The 24,350-nt window shown below is 39.3% G+C and overlaps 1 protein-coding gene across 4 annotated transcripts in view; it reads left to right on the top strand.

Moving 5' to 3' along the window:
- ATF2 (activating transcription factor 2) overlaps positions 1-24,350 on the top strand; it is a 112,150-nt gene that overhangs the window by 10,876 nt on the left and 76,924 nt on the right. For 3 of the 4 annotated variants that reach the window (XM_062188121.1, XM_062188130.1, XM_062188141.1), the window contains one exon: positions 17,942-18,016. In XM_062188121.1, the coding sequence (XP_062044105.1) occupies positions 17,985-18,016 (32 nt within the window). In that variant the 5' untranslated portion in view covers positions 17,942-17,984. Of the gene's footprint in view, positions 1-4,500; positions 4,601-17,941; positions 18,017-24,350 lie in introns of those variants that run through there. The other variant, XM_062188112.1, reaches the window with a different exon arrangement.

Genomic DNA, 24,350 nt, shown 5'->3' with positions numbered 1-24,350 from the left:
TAAGATTTACTTTATTTGAAAGGCAGAGTTGCAGAGAGAGAGAGAGAAAGAGAGAGAGAGGTCTTCCATCTGCTGGTTCACTCCCCGGATGACTGCAACGGTTGGAGCTGCGCCAATCTGAAACCAGGAGCCAGGAGCTTCTTCCAGATCTCCCACACAGGTGCAGGGGCCCAAGGACTTGGGCCATCTACTGCTTTCCCGGACCATAGCAGAGATCTGGATCAGAAGTGGAGCAGCCGGGACTCAAACCAGCACCCATATGGGATGCTGGTACTGTAGGCGGCAGCTTTACCCGTTATGCCACAGCGCCGGCCCCACCCTTGTAGATTGCAAACTTTATTCCCAATATTTTTCATCATAAGGTTAAATAGTTGAAAAAATAAAATTTTTGGCTTTTCTAGATACATCAGTTTTCTAAGTATCATTTTAAAGAAATGATGGTTGTGATTTTTTTTTTTTTTATTTGAAAGGTAGAGTTAGAGGCAGAGACAAAGAAATATTCCATCTGCTGATTCACTTCCCAAATGGCCTCAACGTCAGGAGCTGGACTCATCCAAAGCCAGGAGTCAGGAGCTTCTTCTGGGTCTCCCACAAGGGTACAGGGGGCCAAGCTCTTGGGCCATCTTCCACTGTCCTCCCAGGCCATAATCAGAACTGGGTTGGAAGAGGAGCAAAGAGGACACAAACCAGCACCCATAAGGGATACTGGCTCCACAGGCGAAGGCTTAGCCTTCTACACCACAGTGCCGGTCCCAAGAACACCATTCTTTTTTTTTTTTTAATGATTTTTTTAAATTTATTTTTAAGATTTATTTATTTGTTTGAAAGGTAGCATTACAGAGAGGCACAGAGAGAGAGAGAGATCTGTGCACTGGTTCACTTCCCAGATGGTCACAATGGCTGGAGCTAAGCTGATCGGCAGCCAGGATCTTCTTCCGGTCTTCCGCATGGGTGCAGGGGCCCAAGGATTTGGACCATCATCCGCAGCTTTCCCATGCAGGGGATGATGCATGGGGCCTGGATCAGAAGTGGAGTAGCCAGGACCCGAACCCGCACCCGTATGGAATGCTGGCGCTACAGGTCGTGACTTTACCTGCTACACCACAGCTATTTACAACTGGGAAAGTCAAGCCAGAGGGTTAATGGTGCCTTGATTACTATAGGCTTCAAAGACACTCCTATTTTAAATTATTCATTTATTTAGTTCCATGCAAGTTTTAACAACATAGGGCAATGCATTCTAACATGGTTTGGGAATGGATGTGAGGGATGGGCTTTCTCTCAGGAAAAGTAGGCAAATCATTTTTAGGAAAAGAAAAGCAAGTTGAAGATGTGGATGCTCTAATATTCTGTGGAAATCCTTTGTGTACCTTCAGTGATGCATACTCCAGTTTGAACTTTGCCACCTTGAAAGACTATCCCCCTTCTGTGGAGCACCTCTCCCACAAGAACAGAAGTCAACTTTTTTCTGCCATCCAGGATTGCCCTTGGATGTGTTAAACTTTGAGTTCATGCGCAAGAGATAATTCCTTTCTCACACTGATGCCTACCTTTTGGAGGTGCAGTATTTGGCTCTTACCCGGGTATTTGCAATTAGCAGTTTTTGTACTGCAATATTTGTACCTTTCTGTAGAGATCCTGTACTCTTTAAGTTAATTATATCCAAATTTAAGAAATACATGTACAATAGGGATAGCTGTGGTATAAAAGATAGGTTCCTTAAATCTGTGCCTTTCAAGGACAAAAAATAACTAATATTTTTCAGTGTGGATGATTATCTTAACATTGCATGTGTAAGACATAAGCTATGCAGGCCAGGTGCAAGCTTAATCTTGTTCCCTTTTGCTTGAAGTAATAATAATACAAGATACCTGTCTTGCTGTGTTTTAGGGTTATAGTTCCTAATCTTGTGTGAGCAACTGCTAAAATTAAAAAATATGTCACAAATGTCAATATACAAAAAGGAAAACCTAAAGCCATACCTTAAAAAGAAAACACTTCTCTGAAAGAAACAATTTGAGGAAATTTCTCTCTGCCTGGAAGATGTGAACATTTACATTATCTCACAGTCATTTGTCCTTTGAATTGCTTTTCCATTTATAGTCCCTATTTTACATTTGTATAGCTAAATATCCTACTCAAGTCCTTTTCTCTATACGGAACAGTCTGTATGTAAAACAGAATTTTGTTGCCAGCTTTGAAATGAGAGTCTTTCTGGTGTTTACATCAGTTTTAAACATATTAAAGATGTTTCAGCCAACCTTATTGAAGGCAAAGTATAACGAACCCTTCTTTCTGACAGTCTGTGCAGTAGGGAACTTAAGTTCATACGTGGCTTGATAGTGAGAGCTCAGCCCTGAGATAATGGCAAAGCAGTCTGCTTTGCCTTTGAACATCATGCTCCCAGTATCATTGCCTTTGCTAATGCAGTGTGTAACCGAGGTTTTCAGTTCTTCAGACTCACCTTGAGCACTCCATTACTTATATAATGATAATGGCTCTATATAATCAGTTCTGAGTTTTGTGGACTGTGTGAGTTTATCCTCCCAAACAGTGATTTAGGCTGTTTCTTTGCTCTCATTGTCATTCTCATTTTTAGATTTTTTTCCTTTCTTCATCATCTACAGACTGGCATTGCATGTTTAGAGCAAGATTGGTCTTGCTCCCCATGATTGGCAAGATCTGCTTTTGAAAGCTCCCTTCAGTATACAGCCAAGGCATGTCTATGAGGAATCCAGCCTTTTATTCTTTAGAATGAAATGAGTATGATGATAGAGATAATTAATTCTCCATCAATATTCTTTCTCTCTTTTTTCTTATCATTGGACACTGCAGTTCATAGTTAAGCCTGGGGTAAAATGAAGAATTTATTTTCCAGCCTCCCTGTTAGCCTTGGACATGTGACTAAGCTCTGGCCTCTGAAATGAAAAGTGAGATTTCTGAAGTGTCCTCAAAGGGAGGCTATTTGCTCATCTTCCCTCTGTTCTTGCTGTCTGATCAGCAGATGTGGCTAAAACATGTTTTGTTTTTAAGATTTTGTTTTACTTATTTGAGAGGTAGAGTTACAGGCAGTGAGAGGTAGACAGAGAGGTCTTCCATCCACTGGTTCACTCCCTAATTGGCTGCAATGGCCGGAGCTGCACCGATCCAAAGCCAGGAACCAAGAGCTTCCCATGGGTCTCCCATACAGCTGCAGGGGCCCAAGCACTTGGGCCATCTTCCACTGCTTTCCCAGGCCACAGCAGAGAGCTGGATTGGAAGAGGAGCAGCCAGGACTAGAAATGGCACTCATGTTGGGATGCTGGTGCCACAGGTGGAGGATTAACCTACTGTGCCACAGCGCCAGCCCCTAAAACATGTTATTTTAAAACTACAAAGGGTGTTGAAGGTGGTGGAGCAGCTGTATCCCAACCTTTATTTTTATATTTAAAAAATACAGAGGGGCCGGTGCCGTGGCTCACTTGGTTAATCCTGTGCCTGTGGCGCTGGCATCCCAAATGGGCACTGGGTTCTAGTCCCGGTTTCTCCTCTTCCAGTCCAGCTCTCTGCTGTGGCCCGGGAGTGCAGTGGAGGATGGCCCAAGTGCTTGGGCCCCTGCACCCGCATGGGAGACCAGGAGAAAGCTCCTGGCTCCTGGCTTCGGATCGACGCAGTGCCGGCCGTGGTGGACATTTGGGGAGTGAACCAACGGAAGGAAGACCTCTCTCTCTGTCTCTCTCTCTCACTGTCTATAACTCTACCTGTCAAATAAAAACAACAACAACAACAAAATACAGAATGAGGGGTCCCTACATGGTGGCAGAGCAGGTAAAGCCATGACACCAGCATTCCATATGGGCGCTAGTTCAAATCCCAGCTGTTCCACTTCTGATCCAGCTCTCTGCTAATGTGCCTGGGATGCAGCAGAAGATAGGCCAAGTACTTGGGCCACTGCACTCACATGAGAGAACCAGAAGAAGCTCCTGGCTTCAGCCTGGCTCAGTTTTGGTCATTGAGGCCATCTGGGGAGTGAATCAGAAGGTGGAAGCTCAGTCTCTCCAACTTTCAAATAAATAAATCTTAAACAAAACAAAACCAGAATGAAGGACAGTTCTGTCACTCATGATTCCAGTTAGAATGTACCTGGATCCAATACCTGACTTCAGCTCCTGATTCCAGCTTTTATGCTTATATCGACCTTGGGAAGCAGCGGTGATGGCTCAAGTAATTAGGCTCCGACTGCCATCTTCAGGCCAGCCTAGTAGCCTAGTAGCAGCCATTGCAGGCATTTGAAGAGTAAACCAGCAGATAGGAGCACTTGTTAGCTTTCATAATTCTCTTTGTGTCTCTTTCAATAAATAAATAAAAAAAATTTTTTAAAGTAGAATGAAAGCAAAATTCACATGCATTTTAAAAATAAAGGAAGCATTTAAAAAATTTCCTTGTGGAAACTGTATGAGGCAATTTCTTTATATCCTGCAGGGTGATGAGTTCCCTCTCTCTGCTTATCGTTTTCCTTAGGAATACTAGATGGAAACCTGAAAAGCACTGCTTACTTGATAAGAGCTGAGCGATTCCTGGCAGCAGAGTGAATAAAGCTCATGGCCCGCCAGCTAGAAAGGTAAGAGATTTTACAATAGCTTTTAATATAAAATATTCTTTGTGTTTTGTGACTGAAACATTTCTGAATTCACTAGATGTTTCCAGACTGTAATTCTCAGCTGCTGACAGCCAGCAAATGTGTAAATGTCCTTTTGGAGGTAGAATGCATATCAGCATATAAAAGCACACTGAACTCTTAGGTTAAAGTGTTTAATTTGGTTTAACTTAGAGGTTTCTAAACTAAATCCTTCTTGAACAAAGGATTCCCACATAATTGTCCTAATTCTCTTAGGATTTTATAGGAATAGCTACAGGAGTTAATCTGTGAGGTATTTTCCAGATTTCAAAAATATTTTGAGCAAAACGTTTTCCCAGTCCAAGACTGCCAAGCTAACCAAAATGTCAGATTTATTTTCTTTCTAATTGAATTATATCAACTAAGTTTATTACCACGATCATCTCATGCTGATCAGAGACATTAATTGAATGTTATATAGTTACCTAAAACATTTATGTTCTGACCATATTGTGGTAATGTTAGAAATGGAAAGTACAATGGTTTTTGGTCTCAAACCATTTATAGTTTGAGGATATACCTTCTAAAATTGGAAGGAAAATGTCAATTTAATGTGGTCTGGCATTAAAATCTATGAAAACACGGTGTTCTTATTGCAGACTTCATTAGCTATATCAAGATGCGCAAGCAGTTTGGGCTCTGCTGTGGCGTCCCTTATGGGTACTGGTTCAAGTCCTGACTATTGTTTCTAGTCCAGCCCCCTTCTAATGCGACTGGGAAATCAGTAGAAGATGGCCTAAGTGCTTGGGCTCCTGCACCCATGTGGAGGACCCAAAGGAAACTCCTGGCTTCAGATCTGCCCAGCTCCAGCCATTGTGACCATTTAGGGAGTGAACCAGCAGATAGAAGATCGCTCTCTATTTCTCTCTCTCTCTCTCTCTCTCTCTCTCTCTGAATTCTGCCTTTCAAATAAATAAATAAATATTTTTTTTTAAATGCACAAGCGAATTGGCCTTTGCTGTTGTACCTGAAGATCCAAATCAAAAGAGAAACTATGTATGCATGCACAATTATTCTAATTTTTCTTAAAAATTGGAAAAGGTTTACATGTGTAAAAGTTAAACTTTTATCTATTTAAATTTTAGATTAACATGTAATACCTGCACATTTTTGTACCAGTACATTTAAATCCATAGATACAACATAGACCAACTAAACCAAGAAACCAGCCTTTATATTGCCTTATCTTCTCCTTGTGTTTGGAACCTGCCAGGTCCTGTGTTCCAGTTCTTTGTGCCAAATATAATACATCATCATGAGCTGAAGTTACTCCACTGTACTACAAAACACCAGGGCCCCTTACCGTCACCTGACCAATTTGGTGCCCATTACCCAGCCTTCCCCATTCCTGTCCTGCACCCTTCAAGGCCTCTAGTAATCACCATTTTAAATTTAGATGATGTATGTCACACACAAATAAGTGAGAACATGGGCAGTATTTGTCATTCTTTGTCTAGCTTTTACTTACTATAATGATCACCAGTTTCATCTATTTTGCTGCAATTATCAGCATTTCATTCTTTTTTATGGCAGAATATTATTCCATTGTGTACATGTACATTTTCTTCATCCAGTCATCTATGAATAGACATCTAGGTTGATTGTGTATCTTGGGTTTTTTGAGAAATGTTGCAGTGAACTAGGAGTTCATATCTCTTTGATACGTTTCTTTCATTTCCTTAGGATATATACCCAGAAAAGGGAATGCTGGGTCATATGGTAGATCTGTTCTTAGGTTTTTTGAGGAGCCTCCATACTGTTCTCTAAATGGATGTACTAATTTGCTTTCCTACCAATATTGTGTAAAGGTTTCCTTTGTCTACATCCTTGCCAGCATTTGTTTTTGTTGCCCTTTTGTTAATAGCCATTCTGATTGGAGTGAAATGATACCTCATTGTGGTTTTGATTTGCATTTCCTTGACATTTTTTCATGTATTGGTTGGCCTTTTATATTTCTTTTTCTTAGAAAGTTCTATTCACGTTCTTTGCCCATTTCTTGATTGGATTGGTTGCTATTTTGTTGTTGAATTTTTCAGTTCCTTAGTTATTCTGGATATTAATCCTTTGACAAATGAATAATTTGCAAATATTTACTCCCATCTTGTTTGTAGAGTCTTTATTCTTTTGAATGTTTCTTTTGCTGTGTAGAAGCATCTTAGTTGATATAATTCCGTTTATCTATTTTTGCCATTTTTCCTTTGCTTTTGGGTTCTAACCCAAAAAGTTGTTGCCTATGCCAGTGTCTTGATGTGTTTTCCACTATGTTTTCTTCTGGTTATTTTCATAGTATCAGATCTTACATTTAGATCTTTGATCCATTTTGAGTTGGTTTTTGTATAGAGGGAGAGGTGCGGGTGTGGGAGGGCCTTATTTCAGCCTTTTACATATGGCTATGTAGTTTTTCCAGCATGAAGAGATTGTCTCTTCTCCAGAATAAGTTTTTAGCCCCTTTGTCAAAGACATTGGCTGTAGATATAAGGATTCACTTTGGAGTTGTCTGTCCTGTTCCATTGACCCATTTGTCTGTTGTTATGCCAGTATCCTGCTGTTTTAGTTACAATAGCTCTGTGGTATGTTTTGCTGTCTGGTGCCATGATGCCGCCAGGTTTTTGCTTTTGTTTTTAACATTTCATTGGGTTGGATATTTTCTTGTTTTTATTTGAGAGACAGAAATACAAGAGATTTCTGGTTCACTCCCCAAATGCCCACAATAGCCAGAGTTGGGCCAGGCCAAAACCAAGAATTGGGATTCAATCCAGGTTTCCCACATGGGTGGCAAGGACCCAATTACTGAAACCAAAACCTGTTGTCTCCCAGTGTTGTGGGAAAGTAATGGGAGGAGCCACATTGGAATTTTGCCAGCTAAGGATAGAGTGAAGGTCTGACAACCCCTAGCCAGCTGACCCAACTGTCAGTGACTAAGTCCAGCAGAGTTTGACAGCCACACCTGAACTGTGCAATGGTGAGGGTCCATAATTAACACCACAGACCATTGTTGGATGGCTCATTGCACTTATGGGAGGTCCTTGATTGACAGCTGCTGTCATGTTTTCAAACATGACTGGGCCCACGTGATGGGTCTCCTCCTGTGTACATCCAGGCTCTCTTCCCCTGCTGTGCACAGGCAGGCTTCCCTGTGTGTACACCATGTAGGCCCAGCTCCCATGCACCAGCAAGCCCTGCCCCTCTCCCGGTAGCAGAAACCAAAAGTTCACAATATTGTGAACTTGCCAGCTCCTCAGTGACCTTTAAGTCATAATAAATCTACCATAGGGGGCACTCCCATCCTCATCATACGCCTGACACCATGACACTAACACTATTACCTAAAATAGAGAAATGGGCAATGCTGCAGCCCACTGCCCTGTTTATATTAAATTTTCACCCAGGACATCACCCCCAATGCTTCGGGAGGGTCGGAAGGGTCGGAAGGGTAGGCCTAAGCTCATTGATGGGGTTTCCGTCTTCATTCCTGCCAAATAATCAAGGCTTTTTCTTTTGTGGGCTTTTTAGCTTTGTCATGTCTTTTTTCTTTCATGGATACTTCTTCATTGTTGGAAGTTTTTCTTTGGAGAAGGGTTTTTCTTTGTTTGGAACCTTTTACTTTTTGTCTGTTTTATTCATAAATGAGTTGGTTCTTGGCTTGCACTTTTGCTCCAAATAAATCCTGGTTTCCTGTGCATCTCTGTGCCTTCACCTGGGAATTCTTTCCATTCGTGGAAGGAACGACCTGCAGTAAGCTTAGCCAGGATTCCCCAAGTCCCGCAACACCTGGGTGTCCATCAGCAGGAAGCTGGAATACAAGATAGAGCTGAGACTCAAACCCAAGCACTCTGATAGAGGATGCAAGCATCCCAAATTGTATCTTAATCACTATAAAAAGCCTGCCCTGCTTTGTTCTTTTTAAGATTGCTTTGACTGTTCAGATTTTTTGGTGTTTCCTAGGAATTTTTAAGATTCTTTTATATGAAGAATGTCGTTGGTATTCTGATGGGACTTGCCTTGAATCTCTAAGTCACTCTGAGTGATTTGGACATTTTAACAATGTTCTAATACGTGAACATGGAAGGCCTTTCTGATTTTTGTGTGTTTGGTTCAATTTCTTTCATAAATGTTTGTAATTTTCCCTGTAGTGATCTCTTACATCTAGTTAAATTTATTCCAAGGTTTTTTTTTTTTTGTTTGTTTGGTTTTGCTTTTTGGTGGCCATGATAATTGGGATTTTTTGCTTGTTTGTTTTTTAAAGATTTCTTTATTTATTTGAAAGGCAGGGTAACAGAGACAGAGAAACAGGTATCTTCCATCTGTTGATTCTCTCAGCAAATGGCTACTACACCCCAGACTTGGCCAGGCCAAAGCCAGCTGCCAGGAACTCCATACAGGTCTCCATGTGGATGCAGGGGCCCAAGGACTTGTGCCTTCTGCTGCTGCTTTTCCAGGTGCATTAGCTGGAAGCTGGTTTAGAAGCAGAGCAGCCAAGACCTGAACCATACTCTCATAAGGCATTGCAAACAGTGGCTTAACCTACTGCACCACAAAGCCAGCCACAAATGGGATTGCTTTTATAATTTTGGCAGCTAGTTTGAGATCTTTTGCTTTCTGTTTAAGTAGAATCAAGTCATCTATCAATAGCGATAGTTTGACTTCGTCCTTTCCTATTTATATGCCTTTTATTTCATTCTCATTCCTAATATGGCTAAGACTTGCAGTACTATTTTGAATAAGAGCAATGAGAATCTTTGTTGAGTTCTAGATCTTAGAGGTAATGCTTTCTGTTTTTTCCCATTCAATATGATGTTGTCTGTGGGTTTGTCATATATAGCCTTTATTATGTTGAGGTACTTTCCATCTATACTGATTTGCTCAAAGTTTTTATTATGAGTAAGTGTTGAATTTTATTGAATGCTTTTTGTGAATCTGTTGGGATGATTACATGATTTTTATTTTTCATTTGGTTGATGTGATGTACTATGTTTATGGATTTCTATATATTGAATCATCCTTGCATCCCTGGGATAAATCTCAGTTGGTGAGGGTCAGGGAGAATGATCTTTTTGATGTGTTGTTGCAATCAGTTTGCTAGTAGTTTGTTGAGAATTTTTTTGTATCTGTTTGTCAGGTTTTTTTGTTCTAGAGTTTCTTTTCCTTGTTGAGTCCTTGTCTGGTTTCGGCATCAAGGTAATGGTGACTTTGTAGAATGAGTTTGGAAGGGCTCCCTTCCTTTCGATTTTTTTTTAATAGTTTGAGAAGAATTTGTATTAATTAAAAGTTTGATACAGTTGGAAAGTGAAGTAAGTCATATAATTCTAGGCTTTTCTTTTTGGGAGATTTTTGAATACTGACTCAGTTTCATTAGTTGTTACTGATCTGTCCAGATTTTTTGTGTCATGGCTCAGTTTTGGTAGGTTATATATATTGATAAATTATCCATCCATTTCTTATAGGTTTTCCAATTTATTAACATACAGTTGTTCCAAATAGTTCCTAATCATCCTTTGTATTTCTCTGGTATTGGTTGTGATATCCTTTTTCAACTCTTAATTTTATTTACTTACGTATTCTCTTTTTTCTTACTCTGACTACAAATTTATTTAATTTATCTTCAAGAAATCTACTTTTTATTTTATTAATTTTTTTCTGTTGTTTTTTTAGTTTCTATTTCATTTAATTTTGCTCTGATTATTTCTTTACTTCTACCAACTTCGGGTATAACTTCTTCTTGTGTGTGGTCCATTCTTATTTTTCTAGGTCCTTGGGTGTATTGTTAGGTTGTTTGTTCTCTTTCTGTTTTTGTTGTGTTTTTATGTGAAAGCTTAGAGCTTATTGCTGTTAACTTTTCCCCTTAGTACTGTTTTTGCTGTATCTCATAAATTTGGGTTTGTTGTTTCCATTTTCATTAGTTTCAAGGAATTTTTAATCTTATGAGTTTTCTTTAACAACTCATTGTTCACTCAGAAGCATGTTATTCACTCTTAATGAATTTATCTCATTTTTAGAGTTCCTTATGTTTGATTTCTGATTTTACTCCATTGTGGTCAGGAAAAATACATATTATAATTCAGTTCTTTTGAATCTGATGAGACTTGTTCTGTGGCCTAACATGTGGTCTAGCCTAGAGAATGTCCCATGTGTTGATGAAAAGGACATATATTCTGCAACTATAATTGCCTCTTAGTTTTTAGTTTGTAGTACAGTTTGTGGTTTTTTTTTTTTTTTTAAATTTGAAAGGCAGCGTTACAGTGAGAGAGAGAGAGAGATCATCGCTGGTTCACTCCCCAAGTGGCAGCAAAAGCTGGAGCTGGGCCAAGCCAAAGCCAGGAGCTAGGAGCTTCCTCCAGGTGTCCCATGTGGATGCAGTTTGCCCAAGCACTTGAGCCATGTTCCGCTGCTTTCCCAGGCGCGTTAACAGGGAACTGGATCAGAAGTGAAGAGGCAGGGACTCAAACTGGCACCCATATGGGATGCCAGCATTGCAGGTAGAGGCCTAACGTGCTATACCATAATGCTGCCTCCTGGATCTTATCTTTTAAATCTTTTGAGCCACTTTGTGTCTTTTTAAAACAAATTTATTTATTTATTTATTTATGTATTTGAAAGAGTGTGTGTGTGGTGGTTGAGGGGAGAGATATCTTCCATCTGCTGGTTCTCTGTCTAAATGCCTGCAATAACCAGGTGTTCCATATGGGTAGCAAGAAGCCAGGTACCTCTGCTATCATCTGCTGCCTCCAAGGCACATTGGCAGGAAGCTGAGTCACAAGCAGAGACTGTACTCAAACCAGGCACTCTAATATGAGATGTGGGCATCCCAAGTGGCCATTTTACCCTTTGTGCCACAATACCAGAATTCATTCAGGGTCTTCTATATGGATGACAAAAGCCTAACTACTTGGATCATCACTTTGTGCCTCCCAGGTTATGTATCAGCCAGAAACTAATATCAGGAACAGAGCCAGGACTTGAACCAAGTACTTCAGAATGGGATGTGGGCATCCCAAACGGGATCTTAACCACTAGGCCAAAAGCCCACCCATGTTGCTTCTTAGGGAATGGCTTTCCTGGATTGAAGACTTTATTATTATTATGAAGATGTATCTTCTGGTGTTAGCATGGTGGACTACTATGGTGTTAGTTCCAGTTAGACAGCATAGCATAGTCTCCCTCGCTGTAGCAGCACCTTCATTGTAAGCAGACACGCACTGTCCTGAGCATCATCCCAAAAGCATATACAGTACTGAGAAGTGATGGGGAGGTTGACCCTCTGGGGTCACAGAGAACATAACTGAGATCCTGGTGTGCATAGGTCCCAGTGCCAGTAAGCAATGCTCTGGGTGGGAGTGGGGTAGGGAATTGGGGGTGATGGCACCGTAGTAGTGCAGAGTGCTGCATGGGCTAGGATACTAGATTCACCATTGCTCGCTAGGTCTAATTGGATTCGTGAAGCCACAGGTTGGTTGGTTTGTTTGTTTTTAAGATTTATTTATTTATTTGAAAGGCAGGGCTAGTGAGGCAGAAAGAGAGGTCTTCTGTCTGCTGGTTCATTTCCCAAATGGTTGCAAAGGCTGGAGCTGGGCCAGTCCGAAGCCAGGGGCCAGGAGCTTCTTCTGCGGGAGATCGGACCACCTGCAGGGATAGGTCCAATTTATTTCCGGGCACGTGGACGGTGGATGATCCCTATACCTCGCTTTCCTTGCACTAGGGAGTCCCTCAAGCCATTGAGCTGGAGTCTGTATCTCCATTGCTGGTTGGCTTTGCTTCTTTTTCTATGCTGGAATCCCTCCTTAACCTGCAGTGTTCCCTTTATTCCCCTACTGAGCTCCTGTCTTTTTCCTCAGGCGCTTACCCGAGATGCAGCTATTGATTTGTTGCTTCAGTTCTCTGTGGAGGAACAGGCAAATGCTGGTCATCTATTCAACCATCTTAGAACTCCCCTGAACAGTAAAAAAAATTGAAATCAAGAATAAGAATGAAAGGGTGATAACACTGTTAAATTTTTTCTTGTACATTGATATACTAAATGATTTTAACTAACTTGACTTATCTAGCTGTTTAAGTTTACTGATTTGGTAAGACATGTTCTCCAGACAATATAAGGACCATGAACACAGGGACTGTGTCTTGTCATTGTACTTGACATCTAGCACAGTTCCTTTTCATTACTGGCATTGGCTTAGTAATGTTTAATGAGTGAATGAGTAAATGAAAGAGAGAGCTGGGTTTCAAGGGGTGGGAATAGTGGATGGAAGATCAGAAGTGAGTGGTGTTAACTGAGAAAAGGGGTAGATTGAATAGGATTTGAGAGCATTCTGTGCGAGGGAAGGAGCTGATTAAAAGCCTGTCATATACCTGGGGCCAGAGATTAAGAGGTAGCGTAATACTGGGGTGGGAGGCAGCTAGCAGTCCATGCAGGGATCTGTAAAATGTTAAAGATTTGAGACTTTATTCTAAGAGCATTTTTCTTCTTAACTGGTGCTTTTCTCTCATTTTGAGGAGATACTGCTTGAGTTCAGACCATCATTCTCTTGAATTAGCAGGGTCTTGTACTGGGTTTTTTCATGCATTGTATCACCTTCTTTAATCCATCCTCCACACTTGTGTTAGTGATCTTGCAAAATGCTCTTCTGATTATCTAGTTCACTTACCTAAAATCTTTCAATTTCTTCCAGCAGGCTCTGGCAGACTTTTTCTATAAATGGAACCTGATTGTAAATAGGAATATTTTAGGATTTGTGAGGACTACATATGGTCTCTGTTGGATTTTTTCTTTGCCCTTCACCCTCACCAATAATTTTTTAAAACCATGAGAAACTTTCTTAGCTTAACAGTTTGCCCAGGACCACAGTTTATAATCCTGAGGCTGAGGGAAGAGAGGGTTGGGTGGTGGGAGAGTGAGAGTAGAATCTAAACTTTTTGCCCTGGTATTAAAGCCCCTTCAAAATTTGTTTCCCTCTCTTCCCTTATATCCCATGCATCAACCTTCAGAAATCTTAGGGATCGCTCAGTGCACTCTGCTTAGTTGTGCCTCACTGGTGGTATCTTCTCTTCCTGAAATGTTATCCTGGAGTGGCAGATTCCTCTTCCTTTAAGAAGAGGTAGCTCAGGCACTATTTCTTCAGTCTCCTTCCCAAGGCCCTCTCCGGGTATTTGGTACTTAGGAAATAACAGCTCATTCAGATAAATTCACGTTTACTTTTTTCTTTTTTTTAAGAAGACCTCATGTAACAATATCAGAGATGTCAGGGGACCCAGTCACAAGGAATATAAAATCAAAACCTTCAAAATATGCCTTCACTTTCATGTAGCAGTTTCGCTTCTAGAAATTCATCCTGTCCCAGTTTTTATAGATACTGCAAGAAGATTGTCCCAGAGATAGTAATTAATAATAAAAGTCTATTAATAAGAGAACTGTTTAAATAAATATCTCTTTTCCATATGATAGAATATTAGATAACCAATCAAAAATACTCCCTAGTGACAAGGGTTTGGCATAGCAGTTAAGATACTACTTGGGATGTCTGCATCCCACATCACAGTGCCTTTATTAGGGTGGCTTTGGAATCCTTCCCTCCAATTCCTCCGCTTCTTGTCCCCAGGCAACCCCTAGTTGACTTTCTATACATTAACTTTTATTTTCTAGAATTTTAGATAAATGGAATCATACAGTATTTTTTGATTGTCTTCTGATTTTTTTGCCCACACACCAATAAAGCACTTTAACTTTAGCTTTCCTTGTGGACATTTTGTGTAAATCTTCATTTTACTTTAAATGATTAAATTCAGCAATTTAGCTTAGTGGTAGTATTGGTTAATGGTTAATGGACAGTTTCTCCATCAGTAAAATGGGAATAATAAAGCACACTTCATAGAGCTCTTAAGAGACCAAATATAGAGATACATAAATCACTTAGAAAAATGTTAATAATGTGTATTCAATATAGAATGATTATTATCTGTAATAGCTATGAAATCTTTTTATTTGAAATTATGTTATTATAATATTTTCAATACCTAAATTTGGATAAATAACTGTCTTTCTGAATTAGTACTGCTCTGGGAAACAAAAGCTGCTTAAATATCAGTAATGATTGAACAGTAGCTTGATCAATTTTCCTTGATCATCTAAGCCATCTCTAGTACATATTATTTATGTTTTAAAGAATAATGGCCGCTGCTATTTGAGTTCCTAACATTAGCAAATTATTGAGCTGTATTTTTAATACAATACTTCATTTTAACCTTAACTAATTATATAATATAGATATTATTCCTGTTTACTAACTGTCATAGTGATTGAGTGAAAACTTGAGCTCTGAAAACAATATGCTGTCAAATGTACATTATGCTTCTAAAATATCGCCATGTTTCTCGAGGTGCTCCTGCTATCTATGCAAATGGCATTTCCTCTGTTTTTATAATCTGCAAGGCCAGTTTCCTTTTTTCATCTCACCTACCAGGATCTCAGCATCTTATAGAATATTAGTGTAATCTTAGTTCCCTAATTGATATCTTATATAGCTGATCTCTGACCTCTTAGGCCTGTACTAGACACCTGCATCATCACCTGCAGTAAAGCACTGGAATGCAAGTATTTACAGTTTGCCAAGAAATGAAAAAATCATGTTTGAGATCCTTCATAATATTTGAACTTCAGGTTATACACATTTAATCGTCTCTTTCATAAAAATCCTCTGATAGCACTTTTCCTGATGGAAAAGGTAGAGATGTTTAATATTACCTTCTTTTTAAAATCTTAGAGCATAATGACTGACAGCCTTTGTGAGGTAAGGTGCAGAGTTTGTATTTCTATAAGTAAATATGGTGGACTGGTGCTGTGGTATAGTAGGTAGAGCTGCCACCTGCAGTACCTGCATCCCCTGTGAGCGCCAGTTCAAGTCCCAGCTGCTCAGTTTCCGATCCGGCTCTCTGTTATGGCCTGGGAAAGCAGTAGAAGAAGGCCCACGTCTTGGACCCTTGCGCCCGTGGGGAGACCTGGAAGAAGCTCCTGTCTCCTGGCTTTGGATCGGTGCAGCTCCGGCCGTTGTGGCCAACTGGGGAGTGAACCAGCAGATGGAAGACCTCTCTCTCTCTGTTTCTCTTTCCCTCTCCTTTCTCTGTGTAATCTGACTTTCAAATAAATAAAATAAATCTTTAAAAAAAAAAAAAAAAGAAGTAAATATTGGGGCCAGCATTGTGGCATAGTGGATAAAGCCATTGCCTATGATGCTGTCATCCCATTTGGGTGCTGGTTCAAGTCCCGGCTGCTCCACTTCCAATCCAGCTCCCTACTAATGGCCTGGGAAAAGCAGCGGAGGATGGCCTTAGTGCCAGGGACCCTGCCTCTCATGTGGGAGACCTGGAAAAAGCTCATGACTCCTTGCTTCAGCCTGGCACAGACTTGACTGTTGCAGCCATCTGGGGAGTGAACCAGCAAGTGGAAGATCAATCTCTCTCTCTCTTTCTCTCTCTCCCCCTCCCTCCCTCCCCATTCTCTCTGTAACTCTGACTTTGAAACAAATAAATAATTTTTTTTTTAGAAAGTAAATATTAGCAGTTGCAGTTCCTTGTCAGTTAATCCAATATTTACTTTGTGCTCTTAGCAGTAAGATACTTGGAGATATAAGGATGAATAGAATAGCCTTATAATGTTATTGTGCCAAGCAGTCTGCTAGGACTTTACATATACTACTTTTTAAATAATTATCTGTGTCAAAAATTTTTTGATGTATTTTTAAATTTTATTGCAAAGACAGAGACAGATGATGATATCTTTTGCCTACTGATTAATTCCTCAAATGTCTGCAACAGCTGAGTCCAGGGCACGCTAGAGCCAGGAGCCTGGAACTGTATCCCTGTCTTCTATGAGCATGATATATATATATCATATATATGGAAATGGGCACTTCCATTGATTAGCTAGGAAGTAAGCTTTGTGAGAGTAAGGAACTTGTTTTGTTGGGGAGAGGGACAATTGTAGTAATAATGGTAGAAAAGAAAGATAGATACCAAAGGTTGACTCCCTCAGGAAGCTTTCCTGGAACAATCAGATTGGTCCTTGCACCACCTTAATACTCATGATACTTACATTTCTGTATTCTTGCAACATTAATTGAGATTGTACTTCTATATTCTCCTCCTTGGCTAGACTGAAGATTTCTTGACTGAAGGTACTGTTTATTAGTGTTTCAGGGTTCCTTTCCATCTTTGTTTCTAATATGTTTCTTGAGGGGTGGGTATGGTGGTTCAGCAGGTTAAGCATCACTGAGAAGCGCACATTCCATATCAGAGTGCCTGAGATCAAGTCCTGCCTCCACTTCTGGATCAGAAGTGGAACAACCAGTACTCGAACCGGCACTCACATGGCACTTCAGGTGGAGGCCTAACCTGCTATACCAGAGCACAGGCCTGGTATAGTCTTTTAAAAATAGATTATTGGCCTATGTAGTTTTAGTATGCTGTTTGCAGATTTATCTTTAAGTTAAATAAGCAAGCTGTAAATTTATGGAAGTGAGAGCTGCCTATATAGATAAGCTACATTATGAGAGAAGCACATTTTGATAAATTAGGCTGAGAACCTGACTGCTGCAGAGAATATTTTTAAAATTTAAAAGCTTTCTGAATGTAAATTATGAAATACTAGAACTCATCTTGCTCATCAGGCTTCAGAAGGATTTTTACTTGTTGAATGACTGTCCTTCAACCAGAACCTTAAAGGTTGAATTAAATGTTTTTTTTCTTAAACCTCTTTTGTGGAATTAGATGTATTAGTAACTATGCTTCAGGCTTTTCTATGGGTGTTTATGTTGCAGAAGCAGTACTCCGTAAAAATTCTTAGGGGCTGGTGTTGTGGCATAGTGGATTAAGCTGCTGACTGTGATACTGGCATCCGTATGAGCACCAGTTTGAGTCCTGGCTGCTCTGCTTCCTGTCCAGCTCCCTGCAAATGCACCTGGGAAAGCAACCAAAGCTGGCCCAAGGAGTTGGGCCCCTGCCACACATGTGGGAAACCCATTGGCATTCCTGGCTCCTTGGCTTTGGTTTGGCCCAGCTCCAGTCATTAGGGCCATCTTGGAAGTGAACCAGATGGGTGATCTCTGTTTCTCTCCCTCTCTCTCTGTAGCTCTGTCTTTCAAATAAATAAATCTATTTAAAAAAAAAAAAAAGTTAATGGTGACTAGATTTTTGGATGACAGTAATATTTCAGAAAATAATTTGAATGTTTTACTTGCTATTGTTTCAAAAAGTGTTTCAAAACTGTTTTTAACAATGTGAAACCACTTCATTTTTCAGTATCCTTGCCATGAAAAACAGGACGTGATAAGCTGCTCAACTTATGAAATTCAAATTACATGTGAATTCTGCCAGGTATGTGTACAATATTTGGTACTAGCAATTTTTCACATTTTCATAGATTGTTTCTATTAGATAAATATTTCAGTACTTTTTTTCCCCACAAATAAGAAACCATTTATGTGGTAAATAGCTTAGTTTGTGGTTCTGTTGCATTTTTAAATCATCAGATTAAGATCATCAAACTACACTTAACTATGGCAAACATAAATACATTTTAGTTAATTTTTCAAAATTAGTTCTAAATAACACTAATCCCATGAGATGTCCTGTACAAAAGTGTTCAAATAGCAGATAACTGTGACCAAAATGCTGTTTTGGATGCTCTTCTATTCATTTCACTTGAGAATATTAATATTTTGAAAAGTCCTACATAAAACGTGTACTTCAACATTTCCCAAATTTGTTTGGCTGTGTAACATTTTTCTAATCCCTGCTGAAATATTTTAGGAAACATTGCTGTAAGCTAGTGTTGAAAAAGGAACAGTGTTATAGAGCTACTAGTTGAGGCAAATACAGTTTCTATATATAATCTGTAGTAAAAATCAAGCAAAAAAATGAGACCCTATAAGAAAGTTCATAGAAGGAATCATTGGGAACTTTTAAGTCAAAATTAAAATACAGGAAGGTAATCTTGACTCCAAAATGTCTTTCTGCAGTTGTTTTGTTCAAATCAGAATCCACAGATGTCCTTATAACATTTGGTTATCCTGTTTATTAAAGTTCTTTTCAATTTAAAACAGTTCCCCTCTTTCTCTGCTCTTCCTTTTTCCTCCCATGGTATTTGTTTGTTGAAGAGACCAAGTAATTTGTCGTGTAGATTTTCCTATGTATTGTGTTTTGCTGATTGCTTCCTGGTGATACTGTGATATTTTTCTATCTCCTGTACTCATATTTTCTTGTAGTTGGAGCTAGAGAGGCTTCATTAGATGCATATTTCACAGACACACCTAAAAGTAATTCATTGCTTTCTCTTGCATGTCAGAAAGCACCTAATGTCCCATGTCCCATGTTTAGTGTTGTTAATTTAACACTGACCCGTAAGTTCAGATATTGTTAGCCTGATCCACCACCCATCATCTTTTCTCTTAATGGTTTCAAAAAATCAGTTACTGCCAGAAGACTAAGCATCAGCTGACTAAGATACTGATATGATCCTCTTCCCCCACAGAGACAATTGAACAACTGTTCATGCATTATGTCACCCTAAGAACAGATGAAAAAACCAGGTGAGCAACTTCAGTGCCTGGTTTTAGCATAATAAGAAAAAACACATTGAAGAAAACAGAAAGGAAAGAATTGCCCATGTCACACCTTCACACTGCAACCCCTGGTAAGCAGGGCAGTTTTAGAAACTTTGGTGTGTATCACCACACTGTTGGTTAGGCCTGGTATCCATCTCCTTTTCCTCCCAAGACTGCACAGGTTCTAATAACTATGAGACTTGATTGTGATTCAGTTTAGTACCAACATGAATGGCCAAGGGGTTGCCTTTATCTTCCATCCTCCAACTTTGGGCAAAACTTGCAAGGAACCACAAAACTATGTCTTGGGACTCAGTGCTTGACTGGTAAAACCTAACACTGGACAGATCCTAACAAACCCCATTCTCAGGCCAGTGTCTGGACAAAGTTTCTGTTGGCCCCAGTTGTTCAGACATTTCCCAGCCAGCATCACCTGTAACCTCAGGATGTATATCTACCACAGCACCAAATAGCCCATAGCACTATGTGAGGGTTTTGATTCAACCCCCAGGCTGCACTGATCTCAGCAGGCTGTGGGCTCTTGGTGTAAACTAGCTTTTCAGCATTGGTAGCCTTAAGACTATGCAGCCAGACCTACTCCAGTCCCTGGAAAACGCTTCTAGAGATTGACGTATGCCTTTCAAGACACTTTTCCAGTTCATTCTGAACAATGCACCATCTGCAGATTTAGGATGAATTTGGGCTTGAGGTGTCCCCTAGGGCTGAAACCACAGGAATATACCAACAACAGACTTTTGGTAAATTTTGACTTAGCATACCAGCTAGTGATGAAATAGGCATCCACAGGCTCACATGAAGTAAACTGCTTTGAATTTCTGCAAGGACAGCCATACACAAAACCAAATTACAAATACTGGAGGAAAAAAATACCTAATCCTTCAATATGTCAATGACATTGTGTGCCAGCAAGCATAAAGAATTCTTAGGGAACCATGGCGTCAACTGAGAAACAAAATAAGGTACCAGAAGTCAACCAGATAACATTTACAAATATTTGGATGAAGGTTAAAAATCGTTGTTTTAAGGAAGGTCAGTGAATTTTAAGAGAACACAGAGAAATGATTTAATATAATAACATAACTCCTTGACCTGAAATGTGAAATAAGTAAAATTAAAAATGCAATGGAAAGTATCAGTATAAAAAACAGGAGGAAGAATAAATGAAATTGAAGACAAGCTGTTTGAAAATAACCAGTCAGAGAAGGAAAAATGAAAAATGAAGACATATGAAGAAGCTTAAGGGAATTTTAGGACAGCATTGAAAGAGTACATATCACTAGTCAGATTCAACTCAACTAGTCTACCTCTACCTCAAATCATATTTATAATCAGTCTTCTCAAGGTTAAAGATAAAGAGGTTTTTCAAAGCTATGAGAGAAAAGAAACAACCCTGTAACAGTGGCCCAACTTGCCTGACTAGACTTCTCAGCAGAAACCTTACAAGTTAGGGGACAGTGGGATGTGACTTTCGCAGTAGTGAAGGAAAAAATAAAACTGTCAACCAGAATACTCTATCCAGAAAAGCTATCCATCAGATATGAAGGAGAGAGAAACATTCCTAGGAAAACATAAGCTAAGAGACTTTATCACTATCAGACTTATAAGATATGCTAAAAGGAATTCTTCAGATTGAAAGAATGAAATGCTAGCAGGTGAACGTAAAAAACTCATTGAGGGGTCAGTACTGTGGCATAGTGGGTGGGGCCACCACCTGCAGTGCCAGCATCCCATATGGGCACTGGTTCTACTCCCGGCTGTGCTACTTCCAATCCAGCTCTCTGCTATGGCCTGGGAAGGCAGCGGAGGATGGCCCAAGTCCTAGGGTCCCTGCACCCACATGGGAGACTCAGAAGAAGCCCCTGGCTCCTGGCTTCCTAACAGCACAGCTCCAGCCATTGCAGCCAATTGGGGAGTGAACCAGCGTATGAAAGATATCTCTCTCTCTCTCTCTCTCTTTCTCTTTCTTTCTCTCTTTCTCTGCCTCTCTGTGTAACTCTTTCAAATAAATAAATAAATCTTTAAAAAAAAAACTCACCAATAAGAGTAATTTTGCAGACAAATTAAAAATGCTTTACATTGTAAATATCCTGTGTAAGCCATTCATATCTTTGGTTTAAAGACTGAAAATAATTAAAAATAATAGCTACATTAGTGTTCAGAGGTAGGCAATACTGAAAGTTGTAGACTGAGCCATCAGAAGTGCAGATGTAGAATATTATATTTTATCTCATTTTTTATTTTAATGTTTTTAATGCTGTCATTTCAAAATAGCTTCCAACAATCAAAATATATTTTCATAAGCCTCCTGATAACCAAAATGCAAAACTATAATTCATATGCCAAAAACAAAAATAAGGAATAAAAACATACCACTAAAGAAAAATCACTTAACCCTCAAAGGAAAATTTTAAGACAAGGAAGAAGAAAGGAAATACAGCAAAACTGGAAAAGAAGTATCAAAATGGCAATAATAACCAATTACCTATCAATAAGTTGATTAAATTCCCAATTAAAAGACAAAATTACCAAGTGGATAGGAGATATGACCCGAGTGGGTATTAATTACAAGAAACTCACTGCTAAAGACACATACAGATTGGAAATGAAAGAATGGAGTAAGATATTCCATGTAAATGAAACCCAGAAGAAAGTGGAGTTGCTACATTGGTTTATTATACCGAGTAGAATAGGTTTTATTTAAAAGCTGTGAGAAGAGACAAGAAAAGTAATTACATAAAGTGTTTAATTCAGCAAGAGGAAATAGTAATTGTAAATATGTGTACCCAACAAAGCAGATATTAATAGACCTAAAAGGGGAGATGGACTCCAATCCAGTAACAGTAGGGGACTTTAACACCCCACCTTTGGCAGTGGGTAGATCATTCAAACAGAAAATCAACAAATAAACACTAAACTTATCCCTAAATTAATTGGATCTGACAGATATCTAGAACATTCTATCCAACAGCTATAGAATACACATTCTTCTCAGTAGCACATGGAACATTTTCTAGGATAGATCATTGGTAGGTCACAAAAAGTCTCAAATTTTTAAAAATGAAATCATATTGATATCTTTTCTGAGCCCAATGCAATAGAAATAGAAATCAAAACCAAAAACTTTGGAAGCTGTATTAATATGTGTAAGAAAAACAGCTTACTCTTGAACAAACAATTGATCAAGGAAATAATTATGAAGGAAATTTTCTAAATCTCTTGAAACAAAAATGTATACCTGTGGGATACAGCAAAAGCAGTACTAAGATACATAGCAATCAGTACCTATATTCATAAAAAACAGATGTCAAATAACTCATCAGTGCTCCTAAAGGAACTAAAAAGTTGCCAGCTCAGTGGGTATAGCAAGTAAAGCCACTGTCAGCAGCAACATTGGAGATTCTGCTACTCTGCTTCTGATCCAGGTACCTGCTAATGTGCCTGGGAAAGCAGCAGAAGATGGCCCGAGTCCTTGGGCCCCTGTACTCACATGGGAGATCTAAATGAAGCTCCTGCCTCCTTGCTGGGAGGCTACAGCTTGGCTCAGTGCTAACTGTTGTGACCATTTGGGGAGTGAACCAATGGATAGAAGATCATCTCTGTCTCCCTGCCTCTACCTCTCCTCTGTAACTCTTGACTTTCAAATAAATGAGTAAATAAGAAAAAAATACTAAAAAACAAGAACAAATCAAACTAAAATTAGTAGGAGGAAAGAAATAATATCATTCAGAGCAGAAATAATGAAGTACTCAATATATTTTACAAGAAAATCAATGAAACAGATTGTTACTTGAAAAGAAACTAAATGGACAACCTCTTAGCTATTCTAAGAAAACGAGAGAAGACTTAAAGTCAGAGATGAAAAGAGAGACATTATAACTTATACCACCAAAATACAAAATATTGATAATTATTATGAGCAGTTATTCACCAACAGTTTTGAAAACTTAAAAGAAATAGGCAAATTCCTGGACATACACACCTTACCAAGATAGAATCATGAAGAAATAGAATACCCAAATAGACCAGTAACAATTAATGAGATTAGATTAGTAATAAGAGGTTTTCCTTCAAAGAAAAGCTCAGGACCAGATAGCTTCTCTGCTGAATTCCACCAAACATGTATAAAGACTGACACTAATTCTTACTAAATTATTAAAAAATAAAAATAGAAGAGGAGTGATTTCTGCCAAACTCATTCTACTAGCTGAGCATTACCCTGATTAACAAACCAGACAAGGACAAAACCAAACAAGAAAGCTAGGGGCCAACTCTTTTTTTTTTTTTAATAGAAAACTTTTATTTAATAAATACAAATTTCTTAATAATTTTTGGATTATAGCAGTTCTTCCCCTCATACTCACCCTCCTATCCCCAAACCATCCCACCTCCTACTCCCTCTCAGATCCCATTCTTCATTAAGCTTCATTTTTAATTATCTTTATATACAGAAGATCAACTCTATACTGAGTAAAGATTTCAAGAATTTGCACTCGCACAGACACATAAAGTATAAAGTACTGTTTGAAGACTTGTTTTACCATTAATTCTCATAGTACAACACACTAAAGACAGAAGTCCTACATGGGGAGCTAGTGCACAGTGACTCCCGTTGTTGATTTAACAATTGACACTCTTATTTATGATGTCAGTGATCACCCGAGACTCTTGTCATGAGCTGCCAAGGCTATGGAAGCCTTTTGAGTCCACAAACTCCAACATTATTTAGATGGGGCCATAATCAAAGTGGAAGTTCTCTCCTCCCTTATGATAAAGGTACCTCCTTCTTTGATGGCCCCTTCTTTCCACTAGGATCTCACTCACAGAGATCTTTCATGTAGGTTATTTTTTGCCACAGTGTCTTGGCTTTCCATGCCTGAAATTCTCTCATGGGCTTTTTAGCCAGATCTGAATGCCTTATGGGCTGATTCTGAGGCCAAAGTGCTGTTTAGGGCATTTGTCATTCTACGAGTGTGCTGTGTGGTATGGGCCAACATTGTGACATGATGGGTAGAGCCACCATTTGTGATACTAGAATTCCATATTGTAGTGTGAGTTCGACTCCTGGTTTCCCTGCTTCCAATTAG

This window comes from Lepus europaeus, chromosome 1 (genome assembly GCF_033115175.1).
Source record: "Lepus europaeus isolate LE1 chromosome 1, mLepTim1.pri, whole genome shotgun sequence".
NCBI classification, from domain to species: domain Eukaryota; kingdom Metazoa; phylum Chordata; class Mammalia; order Lagomorpha; family Leporidae; genus Lepus; species Lepus europaeus.
This window is presented reverse-complemented; position numbering and strand designations above follow the sequence as displayed.